The 17,922-nt window shown below is 50.9% G+C and overlaps 1 protein-coding gene across 1 annotated transcript in view; it reads left to right on the top strand.

Annotated features, from left to right (window-relative positions):
* Positions 1-17,922, top strand: part of LIPC (lipase C, hepatic type) — a 153,393-nt gene that overhangs the window by 125,570 nt on the left and 9,901 nt on the right. Inside the window, exons 4-7 of the mRNA XM_055320223.1 lie at positions 2,267-2,449; positions 3,009-3,126; positions 5,965-6,198; positions 8,503-8,751. Of these exons, the coding sequence (XP_055176198.1) occupies positions 2,267-2,449; positions 3,009-3,126; positions 5,965-6,198; positions 8,503-8,751 (784 nt within the window). The remainder of the gene's footprint in view (positions 1-2,266; positions 2,450-3,008; positions 3,127-5,964; positions 6,199-8,502; positions 8,752-17,922) is intronic.

Below are 17,922 nucleotides of genomic sequence, written 5' to 3'. Positions count from 1 at the left end.
CTCCCAGTTCCCTGGGCCTTTGTCAGAGGGGTCTAACTGGGTCTGGGCCTCACCTGATGAAACCTGTTTGAAAGGAAATGAGAGATCAGCCACAGAAAAGCTCTTCCGTGGGAACGTGGGAACCGTGGGAACCGTGGGGGAGGAAAGGGATTAGGAGGCCAGTCACTAGAGAAGAGTATCCGGTTTCTTCAGCTGCTTTGGCCAAAGGGACTTTCCTTACAAGAAAAGAGAGAAGGTGGGAAGGAGGAAATGCAGCCTGAGGACAGATCTGGGCAGGGGCGCAGTGAGAAGCTGGACCCCCCAAGTCAAAAGCTCTACACACAGCAGAGCTGGAGCTTCTTCCCCCTTCTTCCCTGTGCTTTCCCCTCTGACCCTGCCCCCCTCACTCTGCCTCCACTCACTCCTCCTGCCCCCCTTACCTTTCCCAGCCTCCTCCCCACCCTCCCTGCCTCCCTCCCTCCGCCCTTGCTGTCTCCTCCTCCCTCTCCTGGCCTCCCCCTCAGCCCCCACTCCCGGGTGGGGGGAGGTGGTGTAGACTCCAGCAACACCCACCTGCCGTAGCTCCTCCCACTCCCCTATGCCTCCTTCCTCTCCTCTTGGCCTTGGCTCAGGCTGCCTGCCTTGTCTCCTGCCTACAGTGTTCTTCTCCTTCTCCTGTGGAACAGTATCCATGATATATGGGGTGCTCCAAAAATACTTGTTAACTGAATTAATGTCTACATAAATACCTCGTTCACAAATGCAACATGAAGATAGGACGGGCAGGGGGAGGGGATGGCCACGAGGCTGGCCACCTCAGTGTCAGGTGAGGGGGGAGGCTGGGGCGGGCAGGGCAGGACAAGGAGGTCCAACTGGCCTCCCTGAGGAGGAGGGGGAGTAATGTCCACAGCTGTAGCCAAGGAAAGGGGGCAGAGGCGCAGAGAATGAGCGTCCTTTCCCAGAATGAGCTCTTCATTCTTAAAATCCAGATGGGAACACAACTACCACCCTAAGTGACAGTAGCAGCAAGAGCTGCGTCACTGTGTCAGTAACCACTAACCCACTAACGTAAGTCTGTGTAACTCTGTTTAACTCACATTTACGGAAAACTTGCTGCGTTCCAGGTCTGTTCTAAGTGGTCACAGTGAGTAACTGATCTCATCTTCACAGCAGTCCCGGAGAAAGGCCGCTACTGTTAGCCCCACTTTCCAGATGGGGAAAGTGGTGTACAGGAAAGTTAACCAAACTCCTAACTAACTAGGAGAGTCAGGATTTGAACCCAAGGTGCTCTATCCACATGGAAAGCCCTGGGTGCATATTCATAAGCGTTTGCACTTGACCCCAGAATGAACTGCCCACGTCATCAGCATTGTTCTCCAGCCTCTCCTCCCCCTCACCTCCATCCCCCACTCCCCTCTGGTCTTCAACCACACCAGATTCTTCTCCCTGCAGATATACCACAGGGCCCTCTCGTGATTCTGCACCTCTGCAGTGCTCTTCCTTCTGCCTAGATCACCCCAGACACCCTGCCCCACATTCACCAGCCCACCCTTATCCTGAGAGGTGAACTCCTATTTATCCTGCAGACACAGCACAAATGCTTTGTTCCGTGGACTCATCAAGAGTGCCCAGCAATTTGGTTCTCAAACAAGGTGCACACACAGAAAGATTGTCTATGAATGCGTATTGAATCTCCTGCCATGCTGCAGCTCATGGTGCTTTATTCCCTCACGAGCAAGCATATGCAGGGTGGGAGCAGAGCTGGGATTCAGAACTGTGGCTGAGCAGGCCTCCCGGGCAGGGAGGTAATTGAACTGACCCTTAGAGGATAGGTCAGCTCTCAGCTCCTGGTTGCAGAGACTTTCCCATTATTTTAAGGCTCAGAAACTCTTAAAATAGGAGCATGTTAAGAAAATCGTTCTCAGCTGGAGGCCAGGGGGTAGCCCCCAGGGGTCATTTGGCAAAGCCTGGAGACACTTTTGGTTTTCACAACTTGGAGGGGGGAGAGTGCTTCTGGCACCTACTTGGTAGAGACAAGAGATATTGCTACCTGTCCTACAGTGCACAGGACAGTCCCCACAACAGAAAGTATCTGGCCCAAAATGTCAGTAGTGCCAACGTCGAGCAACCCTACATTAAGCCCTTTCTTTTGGAAAGAAGGATCCAGCATTAATTAGCCAAGAGTTAAGAAAGGAAAAAAGGGGTGAACAGGGAGAAAGAAAAGACTAGTGCAGCACCCCCTCTGTCCCCTCCCAGTTAAGCTGACTACTCTGCCGGCCCTCCGCAGGTGGACGGCCTCCTGGAAAGCTGGATTTGGCAGATGGTCGCCGCACTGAAGTCTGGACTGGCCCAGCCGGTGAACGTGGTGCTGGCTGACTGGCTCACCCTGGCCTACCACCACTACACCGTCGCAGTCCGCAACACCCGCCTTGTGGGCCAGGAGGTGGCGGCTCTCATCCTGTGGCTGGAGGTAAGGCCCGCCCTCCCGTCTTCCCTCCCTGCCTCTCCCTTCTCCTAAGACTAAGTGAATTAAGCTGATCTCCAAAGCAGCCCGGACAGGAGAACCATTCTGCTAAGCTCATAGGAATGGGGGGGGCGGGCGGCTACGGGGTGGGGATGGGACATTGGGGCTCTCTCAAATGCCTTGCCTGAACCCCTATTTTGCAGAACTATCTTCCCTCCCCCTCCCCCATCCACTATCTCTTTTATGCCCACTCCCTTGGATGAGCTAAGGGATCTAAACACACCCATACACCATCAAACCCATAGAAATGAACAGGATCACTGCACAGGGTGTTAACATCCTAGTAAATGGCAGGCAAGCAGGGGGCAGCATCACCGGGAGGGGTGATGAGCCGGAAAGGTGGGTGCTAGCAAAGTATGGAACCAGTGTGGGTCAGGAGGATGAATTAAGCACCTCACTTGCCACTCGGCACAAAGAATAAGGTGGGTGCCCAGAACAAGCTGGACCCACACAAGGCTTCTATCTGGCAACTCTTGCCTGGAACCACATTGCCTCTGTCTTCCAGGAATCTGCCCAATTTTCTCGAAGCAATGTTCATCTAATTGGGTATAGCCTGGGCGCACATGTCTCAGGATTCGCTGGCAATTACATCGGCGGAAAGCACAAGATTGGGAGAATTACAGGTAACGGTGCCCAATACCTACCGTGGGGGTGTGGAGCGGGAACTCCTACTACAGTCCTGTAATTACTGCTCCCCCTTTGCACAGTGCCTCTGCTCCTCAGAGGACTGGCTGCACTGTTTCAAACTTGCCCACTGTCCTAGACTGCTGTTCCTCGAGAATTCAGAGTAAATCACAGCCCCAACTCCTATTGCCTTTTCTCCAATGGGTTCCTTCATACATATATCTTTGTACCAGGAAAGAGTTCATTTTTCAACCTATAGTTTAGGAAGCCCAATATGAGTAAGCTAAAGGATCACAGCCCGAAATTTGTGGTAACGTGGGCTACGTTTGTACCTTAGTTTCCACATTTACGAAACATATGGGTCTAATTCTAGGACCCATTTGAAAAGTGGGGAGGGGGGTACACTAAGTTGGAAATGGCCCCAGATATCCAGGAAGAGCTGGGGCTGTGCAAGAAGGCCTTTCCTCCCAGGCATCCTTGACACCAACCTCCTCTCCCAACACTACCCCACAGTGCTGTTTCAAAGAACCCATCTGATCAGACTGGTCCCCAGCCAAGTCCCCAAGGCCCACAGATACCCACAGGATGAAATTCAGAAAGCCCAGGGGCACCTGGGTGGTGCAGTCAGTTAAGCATACAACTCTTGGTTTTGGCTCAGGTTGTGATCTCAGGGTCATGAGATCCAGCCCTGCCTCAGGCTCCATGCTCGATTAGGAGTCTGCTTCACTTTCTCTCCCTCTCCCTCTCTCCCTCCTCCCCCTGGCATTTGTGCATGTTTTCTCTCTCTCTCAAAATAAATAAATCTTTTAAAAAGGAAGGAGGGAAGAAAGAGAGAAAGAAAGAAAAAGAAAGAAAGAATGCCAGCCAAGGCCCTTCTCAGCGTGGTGTTCCAGAGTTCTGCAACCTCTCTTCCCGCTGTCCTCTTCCTGTAGTCCCAGGCTTCCAGGGCAGTAGGTCTTTCTCCACTTCATGAACACACCATGGCCTCCTGTGCTTCTGGGCCTTTGCATGTCCTTTTCCCTTTTCCTGGAATTTTTTTTTAAGACATTTTCCTTCTATTTGAGAGAGAGAGAGCTTGAGAAGGGGGAGAGGGAAAGGGACAAGCAGACTCCCCACTGAGTGGGGAACCCAACACAGGGCCAGATCCCAGGTCCCTGAGAACATGACCTGAGCCAAAGTCAGACAGTACCAACTGAGCCACGCAGCTGCCCCTTGCCTGGAATATCTTACCACAACTTATCCACCCAGCCCCAGTCTACCTACCAAACTCCTACTCATCCGTTAAGACCCAGCAGGCTAAACTAATACTCTACAGGTTAAAACAGTTCAAAGGAAATTTAAGATGAATAGCATTGTTGTGACTTAAATAAATAAATCTTTAAAAAATTATTTTAGAGAGAGAGAGAGTGGGGAGAGGGGCAGAGGGAGAGAGAGAATCTCAAGCATACTCCACACTGAACATAGAGCCCAACCTGGGGCTTGATCCCACAACCCATGAAATCATGATCTGAGCCGAAACGAAGAGTTGGATGCTCAACCAACTGAGCCACTCAGGCGCCCCATGACCCCGTTTTATCAAGTAAGACAATTTTTGGCAGCTAATATCTACTATTACCATTACTTTGCCAAAGAAGAGGTTGGTTTTAATATAAAGAAAGATAGGAATAATGGCAGACATTTAAATGAAATAAATTTGTCATTACGAGAACTCACTTCCTCATCCTTACCTTTTGGATCTTGCTGGTAACTGGGGAGACCTGGTTCACAGGCCACTATTTGCGCACCCCACTCTGTGATATAACCCTCAACAGGCTGAGAGTGAGCAGACCTTCCAAAGAAAGCCAGTGAGGCCCATCACCAAGCAACCAGGCCTAGAAGGCTGAGTCAGAATCGCAGAAAAGTTGTACCAGGCCCAGCACCCTCTCCACTCTGGCTGGGGTCATGGGTCACATCAGGCATTATTAGCCGGGCCCACTCATGACAGAGGCAGCAGGACAGCTCATTACTCCTGTCATCTCATACTCAGCCCCATGAAGAATGGAATATAAATCACACCGAGACATCTTTCATTTGTAACTATGGGTGAGAGCTAGAGACGGGCGCTGTCAGTGCCCCTTGTCAATTCCTTCACCCCCAACAGGGATGGAAGCCAGGGCTGATAGGAGATGTCAAAGGGTCTTCCAGAGAAGGTGACGGAAGAAAGACAGAGGAAAAACCTTGAGCGTATAAATAAATACTCCCCGACTACAGCCAGCTGGGAGCTGCCAGTAGTCTCAGCACACACATCTGTCACTTGACCAGGGCTCTAAGCCGTCCTGTTTGCTCACAACATTTTCACCCGGGAACAGTGATGTCCCAAGGCTGTTCTGGACATTCCAATGAAATGACATTGCTGTAGGAGAAAAGCCAGCTTGTTGAGGGAAATTATTGACAACACACAGGCAAATAAATTCCTTCTCTGATGGGTGGGTTAGAACTACTTACAATAAGCACAGTGGTTTTTGTATGCAAACAGATGCTCTTGAAAGTAGCTTGAGAGGTACTTAAAATTGATTTACTTAAATAAATCAAGCATTCCCTCATAACCTTATTCCTACCGCTGGATCGTTCCTGCAGACCTCTTTCCCCATAGATAATGCACAGCCCGCGTCTAATTTTCGGCATCATGAATTACTGTGGTTTTACTGCGAAAAGCTTATAGCAAGATTTTCGAGGGAAAGATTATCCCCTAGGATTTTCTTCTTCCTGCCAGCTCATGAATGTGTAATAACATCGAAAAGCTAAAAGGAGGCTTCTCCATTCTTCCCACCTAACCCTTAGCCCTGCTTTCCTATTAGGGCTGGACGCCGCAGGCCCTTTGTTTGAGGGATCTTCGCCCAACGACCGTCTTTCACCAGATGATGCCGATTTTGTGGACGCCATTCACACCTTCACCCGGGAGCACATGGGCCTGAGTGTGGGCATCAAACAGCCCATAGCACACTACGACTTCTACCCCAATGGGGGCTCCTTCCAGCCTGGCTGCCACTTCCTAGAGCTCTACAAACATATTACCAAGCATGGCTTAACTGGTGAGAAAGAAGGCCCGGCCCAGACCACTAGCCTGCACTGGCTTACGCCCCTCACACCCCATCCAGGGAAGCTCCAGTTCTGCGGGACCCCAGGAAGGGTTCAGCAAGGGTGGGGGCCCAGGGTGGATGTGGTCCCCAAGCCCACTCAGTGGGAGGGCTTGTGGGAGTGTCCCTCCAGCACGCCCTCCTCTTAACTGGCAAGGGTCACTGGAGCCCAGGCTCTGACAATGAGCTGGGGGCGCCACCGGGAATCCCTACTTCTTAGTTCTCCCGGTGTACCCAACAAAGTCTCTTCCGGGGCACCAGCCCTTCTGAAAATGGAGTCCTGTTGCCTGTGGTTATTCCTCCTTCTCTAGAAGCTTCCTCACCCGGGGGGCTCTTTCTATTCCCAGCCACATGAGGATGTACTTAATAGATCCTTGAACTATAGCTTCTTGATCCTTTAATCAGCTGGTCCTATGGGAACTTACTGGGATCCTTCCAATTCAAAATTCAGTTCTAAACATGTCTTGGTCACTTCCTTCATCTCAGGGCAGGAGGAGCTGGATTGTGGCCTTATCTGGGTTGTGACCCCACTTCTCTCTCAAATCCTAGACTGAAACATTAACATGCACATTGACAGCGTGCACAGGATTTAAGAACAAGACTGTCAGCAAAAATCATACATTCCCTAGGTGTTCCAAATTTCTCATTATTATAAAATATCATCTTGATGAAAACATGCCAACTCACGCCAAGCCAACTGGAGGCCCCCACCTCCACCCTGCCACGTACCTCCTTCTCACCTCCATCATGCAAAACCAAACTAAGCACACGCTTTCCGGTGATGACATCACCACCTTCACCTCTCCAGTATCAGAATGACCTTCACATTCAACATTATCTCATCTTGGCTGGACTCCCAGCCTGCCACCTGCCCACAACTGAGAGAACCTTCTGGGAACTTCCCCTCATCATTCCTCACATGCCCCTCATGTCATCACCCCTCCAGCCATCCACAGGGCCTGTTCCATTCCGGGCTGACCACCCAGACCACCTCCCAGATCTACTGCCTCCCAAAACTCAACACAGGCCTGGTATCTAGTAAGTAGCTGCCTGGTGAATACATCTCTGCTAGTGCCATTCACTCTTCTGTGCAAACCTTCGAAGTGGTGAAAGCATGTACATTTATTTCGCTTGCCCAGTTTTGCTGTGGTTTTTCTCAGTTTTCTTCGCCTTTAAGTTTAAAAGCGATCCCCTCCTGGGGTGGTTCTCACCATGCACCTGAACAAAAGGTAATTTGGTAACACGCTTTTCCATCCACCCCCTATGGGCCAGGTGAGCTGGAATGAGTGAATGTCTTTGAAGCTCACTTTTCTCATCTAGAACAGCTGCCTCAAGGAGCTGTGGCAAGATGTAGGGAGTGGATGAGTGAAAGCACTCAGCATAGTACCTGCCTCATAGTAGGTGCTCAACAGATGCAGCCGGAAACCAAGAGTGAAGTGTCCAGTCTTGGCATTTAGCCTTCAAACACTGGGGGAAAATAGCTTTTGGCAAAGTTACCTGTGCTGTACCTTCACATTAGGTATTTTGCACGCCTTGTGGTGATTCTTCAGCATCCTTGAGAATCATCTATTAAAGACTAGGTTAAGATTTGGAGAGTGTAAAAAAAAAAAAAAAGTCAAAAATCCACGGTAGATAAACTTCCTAACCTTGCTGTTTCAAGATAGACCCATGCAGACCTGGTCACTAGGATGATCCTTCTAGAAGCCAATCCCCTTGCTGGTTTTACAGGCCAGCTACCCAACAGAGGCAATGGCTGCTTTAGGCAGAGGGCAGACCTTGCAGGAGAGGACTCCGCTTTCACCAGAACACTTGCCACACAGGAGTACCTTGGCACTCATTCACCTAGCTTGGTGAGGAAAAGAGGCACTTCACGCAAGCCTATTCCAGCTAACTCAACCCAAGGCATCAGCACTTGCACATCTTTAGCCATTTAAGACATGAAATTTTTTTAAATGAATCACCCCACTCTGTTTTCTTAAAAAATTCAGTGTTTTCTTAGTGACCTAGGCTTCCAGCTAAAACACCAGGGTGCCTTCGGGAGCCCAGCGGTGCCTGGGCTGACATCTCTCCACCACGTGGCCGAGAGGGCTCTACTCCTGGAGTTTCCAGGCCATGATTGCTTCCCACTGTCACAACCCCAGCAACCCCAGCCCTCCTCCCCAACGGGCCACTGATGGGCGCTGAAAGCAGGGTGATGCTTTGAGCGGAGGGCCCTTTGGGCTGGAGGGGTGACGACGGCCTCCCTGCCCTGTGTTGCAGCCATCACTCAGACCATAAAATGCTCCCACGAGCGGTCGGTGCACCTCTTCATCGACTCCTTGCTGCATCCCAGCCTGCAGAGCACGGCCTACCAGTGCGGCGACATGGACAGCTTCAGCCAGGGCCTGTGCCTGAGCTGCAAGAGAGGCCGCCGCTGCAACACGCTGGGCTACCACGCCCGCCGCGGGCCGCAGAGCAGGAAAAGCAAGAGGCTCTTCCTCGCCACGCGTGCCCAGTCCCCCTTCAAAGGTGAGCGCGGGTGGTCCAGGGCGCAGCTCCCTCAAGCCTTGTCCTGGACCCGCTTCACACTCTGCTCCCTCCGTCTTTCTTCCTTCCTCTTCTTTCTTTCTTTTTTTTTTTTTTAATTTAAATGCAATTAGCCGACATGTAGTACATCATTAGTTTCAGATGTAGTTTTCAATAATTCATCGGTTGCCTGCAACAGCCGGTGCTCATCCCATCGCGTGCCCCCCTTCCTGCCCGTCACCCAGTGGCCCTGCCTCTCAGTGTTTCTGAAACCACAGAGCCCAGATGGCGATGTCAACACAGCCTCTCTCTCCGTTCCCAAGAGCATGTCCCCCGGGCTGCAGAGCAGCAGGAGGAAAAACCTTGATCCTTTCTGGAATAATCCTTGTGTCGGCCTCTCTTCATGCACTTCCAGGGTCCCCCAGAATGGTAGACCTGGAGGCCCCTGGGCAGATCCCTCCACCACCCAGGTCTCCTGGGGCAGGGACCTGGATGCATCTGCGAAACCCAGCTGGAGCCCAGTGCTTTCCAGCTCTGCTCACAGCATCCGGGACCCAACGAGACTCCGGGCTATGGCTGTGGCCCCTCATTTCCTCCGAAGTTTGGATCCACTGATCTTCCGGGGTATCTCTGGCTTACTGAGCATCCCTCCCCCCCAAAGATGAAGCTGGGCTTCCAATTTTCCTCATCAGATCCTTAACCTCAAGGCAGAGGCTGAGCCCCAGTCCCTCCCTGGGTGGAGCTGGAGGTCAGAGGTGTGCTTCTTCGGGGGCTGAAGCCAGCAGGGAAATGCTCCACTGAAGCCGGAGTCATCCAGGAGTGAACAAGCTGGCACCTGTCGCCAGTAACATTGCTGTCTGACCCTTTAAACAGATCGTGGGTGACTTAGCGCCCCCGCTGTTTCACTGCTCATGCTCATCGGTGCCTGCCTGCCGTTGGGGCTTTACCAATATTTGCAGGTGCAGAAGGTGAACACACTGTCACCCCCGCTTTGCATTTGCACGAAACAGCAGACGCGGCCGTCACCTCTTTGCAGTTCCTGCAGCAGCCAGCGAGGTTGGCAGGGCTGGTTATGATCTCATCTTGCGGGGGGCGCATCTTGGGGGGACCACCGCCCGCAGCCAGGCAGCCTGGAGGGGGGCCAAGCACCAGGTGCATCCGACTCCGGGGCTGTGCTCCTCTTATTAGCACACTCACAGGTTCAAGCTCCCAGGCGACTTACTTTTTACGCACAGGATTCCTGCTTATCTAAACTTCTGCTCTCCAGCCAGCTTTCCCTTCCGTGAGGCCCGGGGGTGACCGAAGTTTGGGGCAGGCAGGAGCACCCGGTGAGGGCGGGCCCTTCCTGCCTGAGGGGTCAGCGGGGCCCCTGGGGGGGCGGCTACCCTTCCCCGGTGGAGGCCGAGCTACCAGCCCAACCAGGCCAAGGAACTTGGAAGGCCTCGTGCTGCAGAGAGCTCCCCCAGGCAGGCTGCCAATTAGACACTCGTCTGGGTTCACCAGCTCCTCTTTGAAATGCCAGAGCTGCCCCGAGGGATTAAGCCCCTTCGATAATCACATTTCCCTGGATCCACTTTCAATCGTGGACCGTGAGCGTTTCCAGAGGCTTTTCTCCCCTGCCGTTTTGCAGACGCAGACCCCAGGCCCAGAGGGGGGAAGTCTTTTGCCCAGGGACACAATGTGAATTCTTGGCAGAGTCAGCATGTAGACCCAGACCTCCAGTCAATTAGTTGAGGGATTTTTTTTTAACCCCAGGAACCTGCCCCTTGTCTGTTTGTGGGGGTGAAGGAGGGAGGGGAGAAGAAGGGGAAGGTTTTGCTTTCTCCTTGAGCTCAGCCAGGAAGAGAGGAGGCTACTCGTCACCTTCCAGGGCTTTGGGGTGGGGGGTGCCTAAAAGAGGAGCTGGTCCAGCTGGAGGACATCTACTGGGGGCTTGGAGATGGGGAGGGAGGGAGGCATGCCTGCAGAGGAGGAAGAGGGGAAACAGAGACCAGTAGGCACAGCCAAGCTGAGTTCTTCCCTTTTCCTAAGGACCTAGCTGCTTGACCAGCACACACTACTAGTGTGAGCTCACAAGGATCCCTTTTCAATGAAGGAGGGCCAGAGAATTGAATTAGGGCAGCACCATCCCACCCTAGCAGCTACCCAAAACCAGTGTGTTCATCCATTCTATTTATTCTTCAAGCATAAATTGAGAGAGAGTAGTCAGAGTGCCTACCTCATGGGGCTCACTGGGGACCAGCCCCCTCCTACACGTACATGCTCAGCACCATCCCAGGAAGACAGGGTGAGTCCCTTAGAGACAACCACTCAGGGGCCTTTATTGCCAACTACTCATCTTGCTCCAGATGCTTCTGATGAGCTGAGACCCCCTCCCCGCCCCAAGGCCAACGACACAGAGGCTATGAGGCAGAGCTGCCTGAAACTGGTCAGAACCCATCTCAGCCCCTAACAGAGGCTCCTATGCTGAGCTGTGACTTGCACTGCACCCTCCCCTTCTCTGGGCCTTCCAAATTCTCCCACCATTCTGTTTCAGTCCTTCCAATGAGCAAAATCCTAATCTTTTCGCTAGTGAGAAGTAGCATCCCTAGAGTCACATTAAGCTGTCCAGGTTATGACTGGAAATTGTCCCCAGGTGAGACGCCACCCGTTCGGGAGCAGCTGCTTATGGGATGCTGCAGTCTGTATAACCCTGCGTCACCTGGTATGGTAGCTGGGGCTAGTTAAATTACTTAGAATTAAATGCAATCAAACGTTCAATTTCCCAATCACACTAGCCACCTTTCAAGTGCTCAGATGCGTGGCTGCCATACTGGAGAGCACAGAAATGGATCACTTCCACCATCACAGAATAAGTTCTGTTGATAGTACTAGGCACAGGCCTTTAATCTAGGTCACCATAACTACTCCTTTTTCCGCCCATCATGGTCATGATCATTTCTGACTTGCCCCCTCCCCCGACTATTTCACTGGCATTTGATGAATACTTACAGATTCTTAAAAGAGACTTGCCCAGCCCTGGCTACAGAGAACCCGTAATTCATAATTTTCGAGAACATCTAATTGTACGATATATTTTAGTGCGGGATCTGGCTGGGCAAGATAAACAGGGCTTCCTGACTGTAGCCTCACAACGGGTGACTAACTTAGCCCTCATTCCTTTGGCTCCTAAGATATTTCAACAAAACCATCAAAGGGTCTGTTTTCTGCACCCACTCGCCAGAACCCGGTGCCCACTGGGAGAGTACGCAGCAGCGGAAGAGCACCAGGAAAGTGACACAGGCAGCTATGGCCCACTTCCATTTTCATGCTCCCAGGAAGAGCCCTCACCAGTCTGGGGGCCTGTTTTTTAAAAGAGAAGAGAAGGAACATATCCAACCTGAGGGAGTTCTGCTTAGCAAGCGCCTTATCTCATTAATCTTCTAGCAGTGGGACAAGGCCACTGGGAGTGGGGGGGGACGTGGCACTTATGGGGGCCTATTCCATCCAGGCTCTACACTGGGTATGTTGTGCAAACTATCCCCTTTATCATATAATCCTCACAACAGCCCAGACAGAGAGGCAGAGGGACAGAGACTGAGATGGGTGGGGGTAGGGACTGATTATGGTGACCTTTCCACTAAATGGAGAGTCTGTGAGTAGCCAGTGTAGTGCTTGACCCCAGGCTGCCCTGATTCACAGCCCTTACTCTTCCACTCCACACGGCCTCCACATGGCCTCCACACGGCCTCCACACAGCCTCCACACGACCACCAACGCCAGTCCCTCCCTGCATCTCTCCCTCTCGCTCTGTCTCTCTCTCTCCCTGCACTCTGGGCCTCATTCCACCTCAGAGGACTTGGCTTAAGTACTCTTTCCTTCTGGGTGAGACAACAAACCAACTCTGACTTGGGTGAATCTGGCATTGGCTTTTATCCACTACTTTTTTTCTTTTCATATTTTATTTATTTATTCATGAGAGACACACAGAAAGGCAGAGACATAGGCAGAGAGAGAAACAGGCTCCATGTAGGGAGCCCGATGTGAGACTCGATCCCAGGACCCCGGGAACACACCCTGAGCCAAAGGTAGACACTCAACCACTGAGCCACCCAGGCATCCCTTCGCTACTTATTTTGGAAGGTTTTCACTAACTTCCAGGGAGAGATCTGGAAAAAGTACTGGATGTAGTAGAGCCAGCGCAGGCTTGAGATTGGGAAGAAGGAGTGTCCAGAATTTAACTTTGCTGTCAACCATATAGGTTGATCTTGATCTTGATCTAGTGACAAAACCTATGTGGGTCTCAGTTTCTTCAGCCACAAAGTGATTGTGTGTGGATGAGCACGGGGGTGAAACACTAAAACTGGCACCTATAGGTGCAGCTCAGAATCATGCCTGGTCAGCTCAGCACGTAGGAAGGGGAATAGGTGCCACTGGGTTAACACCATCTAGAACCTGGGCACTTTTATATATGCCATCTCATCATATCACATCCTCACAACAGCCCTGTTAGAGTCCTCTATTTAAAAAAGATTTTATGTATTTATTCATGAGAAACACACAGAGAGAGTCAGAGACACAGGCAGAGGGAGAAGCAGGCTCCCCCGGGGGAAGCCCAATGTGGGACTCGATCCCAGGACCCCAGGATCATGACCTGAACCAAAGGCAGATGCTCAACTGCTGAGCCACCCAGGTGCCCAGAAATGCAAGTTCACTTTTAAACTACTTGGGGTCCCTTGCTGAACCACTCAGGGGTCGCAAGAGTCCTCTTGATGCCCATCTTACACATAAGGAAATTGAGCTTCAGAGAGGCTATGAATGCGCATGACCACATGGTGGGTGGGTGGCAGAGAGGGGACTCCAGGACCTCAGCTGAGGGCCCTTATTGCTCTCCCACAGGAAGCACAAACAGGGGGCAGTAGGATGCCAGTCAGCACAACACTCTTTACCACACACACACACACACACACACACACTCCTCCAATCCTACCCCTAGCAGAAGAGGCAGCTGCCTACAGAAAAGGCCAGCATCCAATCCCATGACATCAGGGTATAGGGGAGGAAATGTTTTCCTCTACCCTTTTTAGGTTCTTTTGGCTCATCTATCAATTAAGCTGACATAAAACAGATTAGCAGGAGAAAAATTTTAATTTCCTGTGTACTAGAGCCTCACAGAGATGTGAGAGTTGCCAAGAAGTCAGGCAGTTGAGGCCTGTCTGCCATTCTGAGCTAAAGAGAAGGGGGTGGGGCTGTGGGGCTTCAAAGAGAAGGAAGTTAAAGCACAAGAAGATGGGAAGAGCCAATGTTTGGGAAACAAATGTTTGTCGCAGCATGCAGAGACAGTAGGACGCGGGGAGGAAGCAACAGGCCCTGAGCCCCGGCTTACCACACCTCATCACCCAGACTCCGCAGCTGGCTGTGGCAGCAGCTCTCTTCCTGGACTAGGCCTCCTATCTAAATTCTTAGAAGCAGATAAGCGGGAGGTAAAACCTGAGTCTTTTGGGCTTTGATTGTCTTCGGCTGCAAATAACCCACAGGTCAAAGTGGCACATTTGCGAGACGCTCATTCTGAAGCGCCGCAAGGATGTCACACACATGGTGCTGTGAAGCCCAAATGTGGCCACCAACATAAGCACGTAGCTGCACAATACGCAAGCTTCCAAAACCACCTGCGCCTGCCGTCCTTCCTCCAGCCTGCTCTGAGCGCTGGGCCCTCGCCGGGCAACCCCCACACTGTCCCGTCCTCGGGACATCCTCTCACTGCCCACGATCCACAGCCTCCCTCTCGAGGCAGAGGCATCCCATGTCTAGGAACAAGCCCTCGGTGCTGCAAGACACCCCAAGACATCTCATTCCTCCCATCTTCATGAAAGAAAATCGATAACACTGAAAGAAAAAGGCCTCTTTGATGTTTGCAAAGAGAGTCAAAATATCTCCCAGGGCCAATATCTAATGATCCGGAATCGGTTGGTTTTTTTGGGTTTTGTTTTGTTTTGTTTTGTTTTTTGTTTTTCCCATGAGACAAAAGAAGGAGGAGAAGGAGAAAAGGAAGAAGGAGAAAAAACAAAATATTCTCTTTTCATACATTCCACAACCCCATGTCTACAGTGGCTGGCTTATAAAAAGAAACTTAAGTGGTTGTTTTTTCTGTGACACCAGTGGGGTTTGCATGAGATCAGAATCCAAGTTTTTAGAGTATCTGAATCTCAGGAGGACCCTGTATTTGAGGAGAATCTCCAGAGGCCTCACATCTCTGCTCTAGGTGGCATTTGCCTGCTCTCATTCCGGGTTAATGGACTGTTTCATGCTCTTTATCTTTAAGACCTAAAATAATTTCTCCTGCCTGAACCGAGGAATGCGTTGGGCTGGCCCCTCTGCAGTCACAGGATCAAAAGCATTTTTCTTAAATCATTTTTTAAAATTCTTATTAAACATGTCACGAGGGAAAGTGAGCAAAATTACTCCTGCTTTTTCGCCCTTAGTCTTTGTAACAGCATCATTGTCCTGGGGGCCAGGGAGAGGGGATGACAGGCAAATTGTCTCTTTTTCCTTTAAAAAAACACACACACACACATAAAAAAAAACACAACAATCTGAAATAAGAACATCTAAGTAGTTCTCAGTATGAAAGCCTTTTTCATATTTGCAAAAGTTATGTCATTTCAAGATTTCTTCCCAAAAAAGTCACTTTCCTGGTTGGTGCGGGTACTTTGGGACTGCCTATGCCGTCAACCTTCTGAGTCCTACAGCAGGGCTCCTGCAGACACGGGGTGCCCTCACCCCCTCACCCCTCTGTGCCTCCACGGCCCACACATCTTTCAGGAGCGCTTGGGAAGCCGGCGGGCTCAGGCTCCTCGCCACTTCTGCACCTTTGGGGTTCTGACTTCTTGCACGGGCCCCACCCGGGGGTAACACTGCAGGAGGCCATGTAGTCCTCATTCAAAGGATGGGAAGCAAAAGCAAAAAACAAAAACAAAGACAAAAAAAAAAAAAAAACGATGGGAAGCCAACAGGGTCCTGACAAGCCGACCCCTGGATTTTACACCTGCCCCCAGAAGCGTGGAACCGTGGCATCTCTGATGTGGGAATCCATCTCCTCTTGATTTGCAAGCAAAGCAAGAGGAAAACCCATCTCCAGTGCAGGGACATGAAACATTTATCCCCACCCGGGGGCTAGGCATTCAGGGGACAGGCAGGAAGACTCTGCAGCAGTGGTCGCCCAGGATGGACACCAGTGGGTGACAGCCGCAGGCACTTTGTCTTGGTGGCTTCATTGCAGAAAGCTTTTGACGGCAGCCCTTCTTCGGGGGCTGTTTGCCATTTGCTCTCACAGGGCAGACTGAGCCTGCAGAACGAGAACCCCAGGAGGCTCTGGTGGGAAGGGGATTTCAGAATCCGACAGACACCTGGGTTCATATTGGGCTCCACTTGTAACTCTCTGGGTGACCTAGGACGTGTGTCCAAATCTCTGCTCCCTTGTCTAATCCACCAGAATAATTGACACCCCAGGTCTCCGGAGAAAACAGGACTCTGCTGGCCGAGGTCAGCTCGAGAGGGTGGGCAGGACCCCTTACGGAGGGTGGGCAGTATGAAGGAGCCCCACAGGGCCTGCCCGTACACCCGAATCTAAGCACAGCCCTGGAGGAGCGAGGGGAGAGCTAGCCCAGGAGAACAGGACTGTAGAGCAGGGGCTGCTCAGGGCAGCCAGTCGTCATGGGCCACAGCTACATCGTGGTCAGGCTCCAAAGCAGGAGAGGGCAGAGAAAAAACTCCCTGGCCTCTCTCTGCTCTTCCTTCTTCTTTTGCTCATGCCTCCCAACCAGAAACCATCTGGCAAGGGGGCCTGGGAGCTCCAGGCCATGGGGTGGGCAGACGTGGATGGGGAGAGAATGGATGGGGAGAGCAGGGGTAGGGGTAGAAAATTCAACCTATCCAGCACATTAACCTTATGTAGTCTTGTGATAAGAACCAAAAATGATGTATGTGAAATGCTTAGCATGTAGCCTAACATTTCTCATTATTCCTGTTCCAGGTAGGGTCTTTAATGCAGCATATGTCCTGCTTTATCTTCACACAAAGAGCCCCTGAAAACCCCGTAGGTGCCCAGTGCACACTCTGACTTGTGGAAATAGGAGCATTAAGATGACACTGAGACTGCCCTCGGGGGGAGGAGACATGGACATTGATGCCCACAAGACAAGAAGATAGAAAGTGACAGGAGTCACCAAAGTGACTCTGCTTCCCAGCAGCAAGCTCCTCTAAGTCTGAAGCCACAGCTTCTGGTCCTCTTGCTTTCATTTTAATACTTTGAAAAGCTTTTTCTTTTTCCCATAAGAGTCTAATTAGAATACAGGCATATAGTAGAAAACCCAGAACTTTCAGGGACGTGTAAGGAAGCATAAAAAAATTACCCCTCTCTCCTCCCCGAAGATAAGCACTGTTACGTGTTTATGAATCCCCCTCCTGTGCATTCTGCTTCATAAAGTTGGACTCATGTTAGATATGCAGTTTTGTGTCCTGGTTGTTGTTTGGGGTTTTATTTTTCCACTTCTTTCATAAAGATTGAAATTGCTCCAAAAATATCTTTTAATGACTTCATAAGAGTAAATCACATGGTAGGGAATACAAACTCGGAATCAGCAGACTAAAGTCTAATTGCAGTTTCCCCAGTTCTTAGCTGCATGACAATGGACAAGTTATTTAACTTTCCCCAGCATCAGCTTCTGCATTTGTGAAATGATGCAGGGCGAGGATGAAGTGGGCGTCCTACAAAATTGTTGTACAGAGAAATGAGATAATATGTGACACTGTTAGCTCAGTGTCTGGGGACACGGTAAAAAGCTAAATGGTGGTTCTTATAATTGTCCTGATTAGTCCATAGTCATTCTTCAACTGGTGACTATCTCAGGTGTTTCTGATTTATTTTCAGTTAATTCTGTTATGACACTTTTGAACTTAAATCTCTTTCCATACTTCAACTTTTTCCTTAGGGTGTATAAACCTATGGTCCCAGGTATAAACACTTAGAAGTTCAAGTTCATTCGTTTCGGAATGAGGTGGGGTAATTTCGAGAAGAGCCGCATAGCTGGCAGGTGCGACGATGCAGGCAAGTCAAGGCCACTTTAGGAGCATAGCTATAGGCCCAGGCTAAGAGACAGACCCTGCGATGTGCTTGAACAAGTCCCTTCCCTCCTT

This window comes from Nyctereutes procyonoides, unplaced genomic scaffold, assembly GCF_905146905.1.
Source record: "Nyctereutes procyonoides isolate TBG_1078 unplaced genomic scaffold, NYPRO_anot_genome, whole genome shotgun sequence".
In the NCBI taxonomy this organism is placed as follows: Eukaryota; Metazoa; Chordata; class Mammalia; order Carnivora; family Canidae; genus Nyctereutes; species Nyctereutes procyonoides.
This window is presented reverse-complemented; position numbering and strand designations above follow the sequence as displayed.